The sequence below is a fragment of the Muntiacus reevesi genome, chromosome 2 (assembly GCF_963930625.1).
Source record: "Muntiacus reevesi chromosome 2, mMunRee1.1, whole genome shotgun sequence".
Lineage (NCBI taxonomy): Eukaryota > Metazoa > Chordata > Mammalia > Artiodactyla > Cervidae > Muntiacus > Muntiacus reevesi.
In genome coordinates this window covers 84,620,984-84,634,271 of record NC_089250.1, presented here as the reverse complement: position 1 = coordinate 84,634,271, position 13,288 = coordinate 84,620,984, and the positions used below count along the sequence as shown (strand labels likewise).

At 41.3% G+C, this 13,288-nt stretch overlaps 1 protein-coding gene across 3 annotated transcripts in view; it reads left to right on the top strand.

Annotated features, from left to right (window-relative positions):
* MTR (5-methyltetrahydrofolate-homocysteine methyltransferase) overlaps window positions 1-13,288 on the top strand; it is a 124,472-nt gene that overhangs the window by 66,453 nt on the left and 44,731 nt on the right. For all 3 annotated transcript variants that reach the window (XM_065922243.1, XM_065922242.1, XM_065922241.1), the window contains 3 exons: window positions 2,246-2,425; window positions 4,810-4,926; window positions 5,228-5,368. In XM_065922243.1, coding sequence (XP_065778315.1) covers window positions 2,246-2,425; window positions 4,810-4,926; window positions 5,228-5,368 — 438 coding nt within the window. The remainder of the gene's footprint in view (window positions 1-2,245; window positions 2,426-4,809; window positions 4,927-5,227; window positions 5,369-13,288) is intronic.

The window sequence follows — 13,288 nt, the reverse complement described above, 5'->3', positions numbered from 1 at the left end:
GGTTGTTAATGTTTCTCCTGCCTGTCTTCATTCCAGCTTGTAAGTCACCCAGCCCAGCACTCCTCATGCTGTGCTCAGCTTACAGGTTAAACAAACAGGGTGACAGTAGTCAGCCCTGTCGTGCTCCTTTCTCCATCTTGAACCAGTCAGTTGTTCCATACAGGGACAAACCTAGACAGTGTCTTGAAAAGCAGAGACATTACTCTGCCAACAAAGGCCCATATAGTTAAGGCTATGGTCTTCCCAGTGGTCACATACAGTGTGAGTGCTGGACTGTAAAGAAGGCAGAACACCAAAGAATTGATGCCTTCAAACTGTGGTGCTGGAGAAGACTCGTAAAAGTCCCTTGGACAGCAAGGAGATCAAACCTGTCAATCTTAAGGGAGATCAACTCTGAATATTCCAATGGAAAGACTGATGCTGAAGCTGAAGCTCCAGTATTTTGGTCATCTGATGTAAACAGATGACTGGAAAAGTCCTTGATGCTGGGAAAGATTGAGGGCAGAAGGAGAAGAGGGCGTCAGAGGATAAGATGGTTGGATGGCATCACCGATAACAATGGACGTGAACTTGGGCAGACTTCAGGAGATGGTGAGGGACAGGGAGGCCTGGTGTGCTGCAGTCCACGGGGTTGCAGTCAGACATGAATGAGCGACTGAACAACAGCAACAATACCATGCTTTTCTTTGGAAGATAGGGCCTCACTAAATGTCCTTGAACTGCATAGAGCATCCTCACCCCTCCTCCCTGTGGGCCCCTGGAGAGCTCCCCTTGGAGGTGAAGATACGAGTGATCAGGAACTGATACACTTGACCACTCACTCAGCACTCACATCCAGTCAAGGGTATCCTGCCTCCAAGTACTTAGCTTGGAAGACTCAGCACTTCATTCAGTGGTGTTGGCCATTTTTCAAAAACATTTTGCATATTTACTCAGAATTGTATGTTAGTTATTTTTTCGGAACTTCTGTAGTGATAGCAAGTGTTCATTTTTTCTTTAGAGCAAATCTGGTTTTTTCTGCAACCAGAAATCATTCAGCATGTAATTCATTGAATAAGCCTTGCATTGAAATTATAAATTTGACCTGAAGACAGTTTCCCTGACAAAGTTCAGAAATGCTCTGAGTCACAGGTACATTCATTCATTCAGCAGAAATATTGAGCACATCCTCTGGCAGGCACTGCTCTAGGCTCTGGGGGTACAGCAAGACTGATCCTAGTCCAATTAATCATATATAATAAAGCAAGTTAAAGAAAACAATAAACAAGATGCCAAATAAATATATTGGGTTGACTAGAAAGTTCATTCAGGTTTTTCTGTTACATGGAAAATAATTTCTAGGAGGAGAGATGCTATGAAGAGGGGTGGAGGAGGCAGAAAAGGCGGTGGTGGAACTGGTTTAGAGATCGTGATTAAGGCAGGCTTCTCTGAAAAGGGGACATTTGTGCAGAGGCCTGCGTGCTGTGCTGTGAATCACAAAGCCATGTTAGTGTGTTCCAGGCCGTGGCAGCAATGGATGGGAAGGCCCTGAGGGAAGACAAGCTTGGTGGGTCTCAGGAACATCAAAGGAGTGGTGTGGGGAGAGTGGAGTAGATGAGGGGGAGATGTTTTCATCAGCACAACAGCCACACTGCTTTTGTAAAAATAAAATCTTAAAACTGGAGGTGTGGGACCTGATTCTGAGGGAGATAGGAAACAGTGGGGGGTGGGCCTTGCTGGAGTCAGTGCTTGGCTTCCTAGGGTCACTGTTTTGAAATATATTAGCTAATGCTGTGATGGGTGGGGTTGGAGGTGGGTAATAAATGCGCGTCTTTGAGTCTATATAGATTTACTATAGGAAGGTCCAAGAAAGCCTGGGTGACAGTGCAGGCAGGTCCAGAGAGGAGGGGCACTAATTTTGTAATTTATTTGAATTCTTATCACTTGTGTCTTTTAAGAAATCTATTTATTAATATACCATATGTGTGTATATTTGATTTTTGTGAGATTTGATTTTTACATATGTGAGGTTTGATTTTTACAGAAGCATTATAGCTGTTGTGTGGATGAAAACATAAAGGGACTTTCAACCAATTCCTCCTCGATGAGATAATTTGATAAATGTTTAAAGGCTGCTTGGCATTTGGATTTCTATGAAATCCAAGCATTGGTACTTAAGTGCTTTTGACAAGTGAATGGTCCTTCCATTTTCATAGATAACACCTCATTTTTCTATTTCAAATTACATCTTTTACCCCTTCCCCAGGCAACAGAAACAGATACCAAAATCAGAGTGTGCACCCGGGCCTACCATCTCCTTGTGAAAAAACTGGGCTTCAATCCAAATGACATCATCTTTGACCCTAATATCCTCACCATTGGTACTGGGATGGAAGAACATAACTTGTATGCTGTTAATTTTATCAATGCAACAAAAGTCATTAAAGTAAGTATGAACATTTTTCTCCTTTCTACCCAAGACATTGCTTAGATTTATCACATGGCTTCAGTGAATAACTTGAGCTCACATATATATTTATTGGTAAGGAATATTGACATTCTTATTCTTGTAGCAAATTAGTTTTCTGAAATTCAGGGGCTTTTAAAATTTTTTTCTATGTTATTTTATATTGTGATGTAAAACACACACACACTGGGGGATATATAAAAGATACAGAGTTTGATAAATGATTATGAGGCATATAATAGCTTCCACTTGGGACCTGAAATAGAAAATGGGAAGTGCCCCTGTGTCTCTCCCTTTCTGATTATACCCTCATTCTGAGTTTTATGGTACTACTTGTTGCTCTTCTATATAATTTTAACGCTTCTATATACACAGTCAGTCCGAATTATCCTGGATTTTTTATTTGCAAATTCACCTACTCACCAAAATTTATTTGTGGGCTTCCCTGATGACTCAGTGGTAAAGAATTTGCCTGCCAATGCAGGAGACACAGGTTTGATCACTGATCCAGGAAGATGCCACATGCTGGTGAGCAGCAAAGCCTGTGCGCCACAGCTGTAGATCCTGTGGTCTGGAACCCAGGAGCTGCAGCTACTAAGCCCATGCACCTAGAGCCCGTGCTCCGTGACAAGACAAGTCGCCACAGTGAGAAGCTCATGCATTGCAATGAAGAGTAGCCTCCGTTCGTGGCAACTAGAGAATGCCCGAGCAGCAACAGAGACCTAGCACAGCCAGAAATTTAATAAGTAAAATTATTAAAAAAAAAAATTATTTGTGACTCCAAAATCAATACTGACGGTTCTTCTGCAGTCATTCATGGGCACGCACCTGTGCAGAGTGGTGAAAACTCTGAGTGCCTGACCCCTGTGCTCCAGATGAGTCATCAGAGGCATGCCCTGCATCCCTGGGTTCAGCCCTCATTCTGTAAACAGGCACCCTTTTCATGGTCTGTTTAGTACCACATTTTTCACATTTTTGAGCTTTTTTTTTTTGCTGATTGAGTTCTCTATTTGAATGGCCTGTGCGTTATGCTGAGGTGCTGTCCTGTGTCCCTGCGTGCACAAAGGCTGTGATGTGCTTCATGGAGAAAACGGAAATGTAGAAAACAGGGTTATATGCTGATGAGTGATGACGGTTTTGTGACCAGAGTTTCACAAACCTGACCCTGCATTTCCTGTGGGAGCAATGGTTTTCAGCATCCCCCAGTTCAGTGTTTGCAGGAACTTCATGGAACGTAAGGACCACAAAGAGCGAGAATTCACTGTAGAAACAGTATAGTTAGTTTTGCACATTTTTGAACTTCATGTTAATTTAAACAGAGTCTTAAGATCCTTATGCCTTTTTCCTTACCCAGTCTCACTTTAAAGATCCACCTGTGTTGTAGTTGTGCTCTGTTCATTGTTCAGTTTTTTTGTTCAATTTACTAATGTAAAATATTCCATCATTTACCTTTTTCATAATTAACTGTTCTGTGGTTGACATATGCTTGGTTTGTTTCCAGTTTGGGCAAGTTATGAGCAAAACTGTGTGTATACATTTCTTGTATTTATCTCTTCATGAGCTTTCTTGTAGCATATATCCAGAAGTGGAAGGGTTGAGTCCAGTAGTAGATAAAGGCAGCTCTCGCTCCCAAAATGCTTGAACTAGTTTGTACTCTATCTAACAGGGATTAAGAATTCCTGTTTTACATGCGAACTAATGCTTCATATGTCATAAGGTGTGGTGGGGACCTCAGTTTCCTTTTGTCCTTTTAAAATTAGTCAACTTTATAGCGAACTAGGGAGTTTGTTCATTTAGGCTATAGAAGCCTTCTCGTAGCTCATGCTTTCAGTGAATAACCAACTTCTCTCTGTTTGTCCTCTCTGGTTTTCCTTTTGTTATCTGTCACTGTTTCTTTTTCTGTTATTTATCCAACAGATGTGTGTGTGTGTATATATATATATATGTATTTAGCTGCACCATGCGGGATCTTAGTTCCCCAACCAGGGGTTGAGCCCCTGCCTCCTGCAGTGGAAGCTCAGCATTTTAACCACGGGACCACCAGGGAAGTCCCTATTCAGCAAATACTTTATGTCTCACTCACCATGTATTGTAGCCACAGCACGTTGCTGTAGACGTACACAGAGGTAAAGCAGAAGTTTTTCTTTTCCCTTAGGGAGGTTATAGTAGGAGAAACAATGAAGCGCTGCTTTCGTGTCTCCCTGATATGCAGGTTGTGGTCTGTATCTAGGTACAAGAAGCTCTGAGTTACTTTGGACTTTATATATTTTTATACTTTCCATTCTTACTTTAAAAAGCTTAAGGAACAGGATTGCTGCTTTTGGCAAACTAGGGAAATCCTTTCATATTTAAATTTTTTCCAGGAAACCCTGCCTGGAGCCAAAGTCAGCGGTGGTCTGTCCAACTTGTCCTTCTCCTTCCGAGGGATGGAGGCCATTCGGGAGGCGATGCATGGAGTCTTCCTATACCATGCAATCAAGGTAGAGTGGGGGGCCCTGTTTGCCTTGGACACCAGCCTTTACTGAGGGCCAGCGTTTGCAGACCGTGGCCCACAAGCTAACCTGGTCTGCTGCCGTTTCTCTGTGAATAAAGCTGTATTAGAACAAAGCCACCCGCTCTCACTTGCATTCTGTCTATGACTGCTTTTATGCTGAGTTGAGTGGTTGTGACAGAGGCAGTGGCCTACAGTATTTTTTTAATCTGGTCCTTCACAGAAAGAGTCACTGATCCCTGGTTTAGAGTATCGCTGGAAATCCTTATTTTTCTTTTTATTGTCCTTAGTTTGGTATGGACATGGGAATAGTGAATGCTGGAAGCCTTCCTGTATATGATGACATCCACAAGGAGCTTCTCCAGCTCTGTGAGGACCTCATCTGGAACAGAGACCCTGAGGCCACCGAGAAGCTCTTACGCTACGCCCAGGTAGGGAGAGAGGTTCTGACGGTTGGCTTTTCCTTTTTTTCTTTGAATCTGTCTTCAACATACAGTTACTAGTCCTTCATTGTAGAATGGAAGAAAGGATACCACCAGGTCTTTGGATCACTGAAGGTTTATACAGAGAGTTCCAGAGAAGGTATTTTCATTAGGGCGAGGAAGGAGAAACAAGCCTTAAATATCTGTTTCAGTACTCTTAATTTGTATTTCTGTAAGTTTATTTTGAAATGTAAAATTTATTTTTCTCATACTGAAGTAACATATTAATTTTTAAAAATTTATAAAATAAGGGTAAGCAAAAGAAGAAATAGAAATTATTCATAATCCTACTACCCGTCATTAACCACTGTTAAGGTTTTATTATAGCCTTCTATTCATGGTTTTGGTTTTATTTTTCTGAAACAAAACGTGCTAATAAGTATGTTCACACATGTGTACATGCACACACATAGTCATGTACATTTTTATAAAAATCTAATTTTTCTTGATGCTTTTTTGGTAACCTGTTTGTTTATCAGTATACTGGGAGAATCTTTTCATTTTATTAGGTACTTTTCTATCTCATACTATGAATTGACTATTTTGGAATTTCTTGTGTGGCCATGTGGTTACCTGGTACCCATTGTTATATCTTAACATTTTTATATATACCTGTTTGTTAGGATCTAGTCCAAGTCTACATACAGTTCAAGGCTTGAGGTCTGCACACATTTGATCTATAGACATAGGAATAATTATAGTTTATCCAAAAGTCAGTTCCTTGTTTACATTTATTATGTATTCGGCAGTCCTAAGTATATGAAGTATCTATCATGGGTGTTGCTTTCTAGAATTCAGTTTAAGGAAAGATGAAATCTTTTTTCGAGAAAACTTACTTTATAATTTATTTCAGAAAGCGATGGCAAAGGAAGACATTTTTCTTACAGAGCATGCCAGGAAAGTGGCAGAATGCCTTTGTGTGTGTTGCCACCCGGGTTAATGTTCTGTAGGTTAAAATATGAATTTAACTTTGGCAGAACTGCTGACTTTTCCTGTTCCTTTGAAGAGTACTAAAATGTTCTGGAAAAAAGGATAGGACAGCTTGGGGTTAATTGCATCCTTGATTTGTCCATGTCACAGATGGCAAGATTTTGATTTCTGAAACCACCTATGTTAGCCTTAGGTTCACTCAACAAAGATGAGTTCAGACTCAGTGCCAGTGAGCACATGACCCTCCTCTCAGTTCCTTAGGACGTTTATAATTTCTTACATGGACGCAGGACAGAATGTCCTGGATCTTGACTGTTGAAAATGTAAACAAGTTCTTCTTCTCAGTTCATTACATAAGAAACAGTGGCTAGATTTCCTTCCCTATTTCCATGATTGGGTCTACTCAGACAAAGTGCTGAGCCAATTCTTTGGACACCAGGATACAAGTATGAAACAATATCCAGCTTTTTTTCTTAGCCTGCCTTCCACTTGGCAGGAGATTGTTCATTAATTGCCAGCTAAGACAGGGTTCTACTGAAGACCAGAGGGGCATCATAGCTTCTACTCAAGCATTCTTAGTTAACCCATAAAGTGATGTGCTTTCTCATCTTCTTCTCCACTGTCCAGATGAGTCAGCTCTCACTTAGGAAAGATAGGGCTCCTTATTTGTGAGACTATTCTCATTTAAGATTTTGTCGGTTTTGTATTTTATAGCAGTCATTCTTTTCGGTCTACATTCACTTCCAGTATTTGTTTATAAGTTTTTGTTTCTTTATATCTTGCTAAACTGCCAAGAAGTTTTGCTCCTAAGGGACAGCTGAAGAGTAAGAGGGAAAATCTTCATAGCAATTTCAAGGCTTCATCAATCCATCATATAAAAAATTGCCTCCCTGTTTATGTAACCACAGGACTTATTACAAGCCACTGATCCCATCTGTCAAGTAGGTTAACTGTCTACATTCAAGGTGACTTCTGTTGCTGTTAAGGAATTAATAACCAAAACAAGTATGCTTTCATCACTTCCAGGAGTCACCAGCTCTTTAACCATTCCTCAGGGCACACCTTTTGCAAACAGAGCATGAAAAGCAGGAATATTGTGAGGCAAATAAGGGTTGAGGAATTTTTTCCTTTATGAGAGAATGATTCTCTCTTTTTGTTGTGAAATAATAAGGTCTACACTCAAGTTTCATCTGATAGATTATTCAGTACTATTGTTGAAAAGGGTAGGAAGAGTCTCATCTCTGACCTTCCTAAACTCTAATGGGCTTTATTGAAAAATAATACCCTCGGTACGCGGTAGGCTGACCTGTGGTGACTAAATTATCTTGGGTAAGAAGAAGTTCCAGGTAACATGAGACCATGTAACTCATGTGGAGTTTGTTCATTGGGCAGTACTGTTTGGGTGTTAACAGGGACAATTTCTGGGTGTGATGGCTCTTGAATGGCCTTGGATTGTGAGAATACACATGTCCCCAACTTATGATGATATGCAAGCAGTAAGCATTCAGTAGAAACTGTACTTTGAATTTTGATATTTCCCTAGGCAGGCAGTATGCAGTACCATCCTCTCTCGTGATGCTGGACAAAGGCAGCAAACCGCAGCTTCTGTTCAGCTGCCATGATGAGGGAAACAACCCCTGACAACCACTCTGGACCCACACTGCCATTCTGTTTTTACTCTTGGGACAGTATTCAATAAATCACATGAGATAGTCAACATTTTATTATATTTAAAAAAAAAGCTTAGTGTTAGATGATTTTGCTGAAATAATGGGCTAATGTCAGTGTTCTGAGCACATATAAGGTAGGTGAGGGTCTAAGCTATGATGTTTGGAGGGTTATGTATTTAAGTGCATTTTCAGCTTAGAATCTTCAACAGATGATGGGTTTATCAGATGTAGGTGTTCTTGATGCTTTTCTAGAATAAAGGTCCTCTCTACTCCTTATCTGGCCTTGGTTTTCTCATTGCCAGTGGGTGCTCACACTCCCCTTTGGTTTTCGCTTGAGCAATTTCCTCCCATGATGCTGGTCCAGTTTGATATCAGAAATAAAACACATGTCCTCATGAGGCACATTGCTAATCGGGAGCTACTCTTGAGCAGTAGAAGCAGCTGAAGGAGCAGCCAGTTGAGCGGTTGAGCAGCCACTGTGCTTGGAAACTTTCTATTTGATGACCTTTCTCCACGTGTTTGGTGTCGGGCTGCTCAGTGTATGAGGCTGCAGCAACTTACGTTTGAATCAGGAGCGTCCTGCCGAATAGCTAGTTGGAAAGCAGATGAACTCAGTATGCTGGGTCGTGCTTCTGAAATAGCTGCTCTTAAATGGCACCATGTAGAATATTGATTTTCTGAAGCACATCTATCATTTACCAGGTTTGGTAATGAAAGTCTGTACACGGTGAGAAATCCTCACGGGTCACACACTGCATCCTTGCTTCCCGCTGTTCACAGACACACAGCATCTCCCCCCACCCCCCGCCCCGCCCCATTCGTGTGGCACACGGCTGTTTTTCTGTGAGCACACCAGGCCTTTTTTCCAAGCGTGTTTGGAACACTCTGCCCTGTTTTTACTTACCAGACTCCATCCCACAGGCAGGAATTGCCTGATTGTGTGGTTAACAGGACAAATGATATTTACATAAATCAAGTGATGAGAATGTGAGCTTTAGAAGGACTCTTTTTTGGGTGGTGGGGAGTGTCACACTGCTCTAGTTTTGTATTTTCTGTTAAATAAATGTCAGAGTATATAATCTATGAAGTTTATAATTTTTAGATCTAAAAACTGAGATATGATCAGCATATATTAGTGTTAGATGTATAGCATAATAATTTGATATCAGTATATATTGTGGAATGCTCATCACAGTAAGTCTGGTTAACATCCATCACCACATTTGTTTCTGTTTTTAGATTCCAAATGTAAGTGAGATCATACAGTATTTGTCCTTCTGTCTGACTTATTTCACTTAGCATGTTGCCCTCAAGGTCCACCCATGCTGTTGCAAATGGCAGGATTTCCTTTTTTGTGTGGCTGAATAATATTCCATTCTGTATATAGTATATCACACTTTTTTTATCCGTTCATTCACTGATGAACACATAGATTGTTTCTGTGTCTTTTTCTATTATAAATAATACTGAAAAAATTTTTAAATTGCCATCTTCTTTAAGGTTTTTCATCATATGATAGCAGCATTAGTCTCTTGACATGTGAGAGTGTCATCAGTTACCACCCCAACCCTCAATCCTGGAGCTCCTCCCAGTCCCTTCCTTTTCTTCTTCCATGCTGTCCATTAATACTTTTATGTTTGTCCTTTCCTTCTCTTCCTGTTCCTACCACTGTAGTTGAGGCTTTCATCGTGAACTATTAAAACATTCTCCCCTTTCTAGGGTTCTCTTAAAAATACTACTTTGGTGGGAATTCCCTGGTGGTCCATTGGTTAGGGTTTGGCACTTTCAGTGCAAAGGACCAGGGTTCAATCCCTGGTTGGGGAACTAAGATCCTGCAAGCCGTGTGTCTCACTCCCTCTGCAAAAAGTACTACTTGGAATGTTACTCTGGAGCTTCAGAATTTGTCATTCCCCACCCCCACCCTTGCCACAGTTGCCTGGAAGGTTAAGTCCAAACTCCATGGCGTGGATTCCTAGCACTCTGTGGCTTGGCCTCTACTATCCTACACAAACATTGCTCTGGGAAATCGGTTCTCAGTCAGCGTTAAATCATTCAGCTAATAGTTACCCACATTTTGTTTTCTGCTTTGTGCTTTCTGAACTTAGAGGATCTAACTAATAAGAGAGGCATGCCCCTGTAGACCCTGCAGTGCAGTGAGACGTGCACAAGTATGTGGAGGCGTTTGTCATCAGGGTGGTGGGTAGATGCTGTGATGAGGCATGTACAGGATGCTGTAGACTGCTTAGGAGGGACACGGAACCCAAAGGCAGAGGTGGTTAGGAAAGCCTCCCAGAAGTGATGGGTCGGGGGGACCTGAGAGCTCAACAGGAGTTAGCCAGGCTAAAGTTTGGAGTTGGGGTACAGTACTGGTATTCTCTGCCAGAGGAGGGGTGTCTGCAACTAGCAGGGGCCTGGCCTTCTGGTAGGTGCTAAATAAAAGATTGCTGGATGAGTGGATGTGAAGAAAGGGCCAGGGATGAGAGAGATGAGAGCATAAGGAACTGAGATGTTCAAGGCGGGCTGAGTTCTTCAGGAATGGCAGAACATGAAGCTGGGAGAAAATTGGTTCAGGACGTTGTCCAGCATGAAAAGGAGTCAATACGACATTCGGAGAGCAGTAGAGAGCTTACAGTGAATCTTCCCATGGGGGCGGTTTGATCAGGTTTGCGTTTTGGAAAGGCCCCTCTGGCTACAGTGTGGAAGACACATTGGGGACCAGGCTGATGTTGGGCTGTGGGTACCAGTTAGATGCTTGGACTATGAAAGTGGAAGCAGAGTACAGAGAAATATTCAGGCGGTGTAATTATTAGAGCTAGGTAATTAATTGAATGCAAAGACTGGATGGAGAGTCAAGAGTGATAACTTAGATTTCAGATTTGGGCAATGAGTAATGTCGGTTGAGATGGAGGAAACAGATGTGCAATTCACCTTCCATCCGAGGATCATCACGATTTTGTCCCTTTGCTGAATCTGTCGGCTTCTTCACAGTCCCTTTTCAACACTCCAGTTTGTGATGATCACTCTGTCCTCAAAATTCCTAACCCTGTCTGTGTCATTTTCTCATCAGTACTTGGCACAGGCTTTCTCTTGTAGCTTACCTTTCTCTGTGTATTTCTGTCTACCTTATGATACGGCAAAGTCCTTGAGAGCACGGTCTGTGTCTTGTACCTCACAGTGTGCCCACCTCTAAGACGATTTCTGACTTGCCTTTGTTACAGACTCTTCACATATCTGGGTATGATGGTCCTATGTGAGAACTTTAAAAGCTCATTAGATATGAGGTTTAGCTTTTCTTACTGTCCTGGAAATCTTTGGTCCCAAGATGCTATCTTTTAGGGAAGAAGGAAAGGAAAAAAAAAATGAAGTTTCACTCTGTCTCTCTACTGAACATTCAAATCCTAGTGAGGATTATTTTATAATTATAGAAATACTGAATCACTATACTGTGTGTCAGGAACTAAAATTGTAGGTTGATTATGCTTAAAAAAAAAAAAAAGGCAACTCATAGGAAAAGAGATCAGATTTGTAGTTACCAGAGGCAGGGGATAACAGGAGGGAAAATTGGATGAAGGGAATTTCTCATAAGATGCATAATTACTAGGGATGTAATGTATAATGTGATAAATATCATTGACACTGGTGTATAATATATATGACAGATATTAGAATAACTCAGGAATTCTCATCACAAGAAAAAAAGTGTTTTTTTCTATTTTATTTTCTACCTATATGAGATGATGGGTATCAGTTCAATCGTGCAGTCATATATGACTCTTTGTGACCCCATGACTGCAGCACACCAGGCCTCCCTGTCCATCACCAACTCCCGGAATTTACTCAAACTCAGATCCACCAAGTCGGTGATGCCATCCAGCCATCTCATCCTCTGTCGTCCCCTTCTCCTCCCACCTTCAATCTTTCCCAGCATCAGAGTCTTTTCAAATGAATCAATTCTTTATATCAGGTGGACAAAGTATTGGAGTTTCAGCTTCAACATCAATCCTTCCAATGAACACCCAGGACTGATCTCCTTTAGGATGGACTGGTTGGATCTCCTTGCAGTCCAAGGGACTCTAAAGAGACTTCTCCAACACCACAGTTCAAAAACATCAATTCTTCAACACTCAGCTTTCTTTATAGTCCAACTCTCACATCCATACAGGACTACTAAAAAAACCATAGCTTTGAGCAAACAGACCTTTGTTGGCAAAGTAATGTCTCTGCTTTTTAATATGCTGTCTAAGTTGGTCATAACTTTTCTTCCAAGGAGCAAGTGTTTTTTAATTTCAGAGCCACAGTCACCATCTGCAGTGACTTTGGAGCTCCCCCAAAATAAAGTCTGTTACTCTTTCCACTGTTTCCACATCTATTTCCCATGAAGTGATGGGACCAGATGCCATGATCTTAGTTTTCTGAATGTTGAGTTTTAAGCCAACTTTTTCATTCTTCTCTTTCACTTTCATCAAGAGGCTCTTTAGTTCTTCACTTTCTGCCATAAGTATGGTGTCATCTGCATATCTGAGGTTATTGATGTTTCTCCCAGCAGTCCTGATTCCAGCTTGTGCTTCATCCAGTCCAGCATTTCTCATGATGTACTCTGCATATAAGTTAAATAAGCGTATAAGTTAAATAAGCAGGGTGACAATATACAGCCTTGACACATTCCTTTCCAATTGGGAACCGGCCTGTTGTTCCATGTCCGGTTCTAACTGTTCGTTCTTGACCCGCATACAGATTTCTCAGGAGGTAGGTAAGGCGGTCTGGTATTCCCATCTCTTTAAGAATTTTCCACAGTTTGTTGTGATCCATACTGTCAAAGGCTTTGGCGTAGTTAACAAAGCAGAAATAGATGTTTTTCTGGAACTGTCTTGCTTTTTTGATGATCCAACGGATGTTGGCAATTGGATCTCTGGTTCCTCTGCCTTTTTTTAAATCCAACTTGAACATCTGGAAGTTCATAGTTCACGTACTATTGAAGCCTGGCTTGGAGAATTTTAAGCATTACTTTGCTAGCGTGTGAGATAAGTGCAATTGTGCAGTAGTTTGAGCATTCTTTGGCACTACTTTTCTTTGGGATTGGAAAGAAAACTGACCTTTTCCAGTCCTGTGGCCACTGCTGAGTTTTCCAAATTTGCTGGCATATTGAGTGTGGCACTTTCACAGCATCATCTTTTAGGATTTGAAATAGCTCAACTGGAATTCCATCACTTCCACTAGCTTTGTTTGTAGTGATGCTTCCTAAGGCCCACTTACTTCACATTCCAAGATG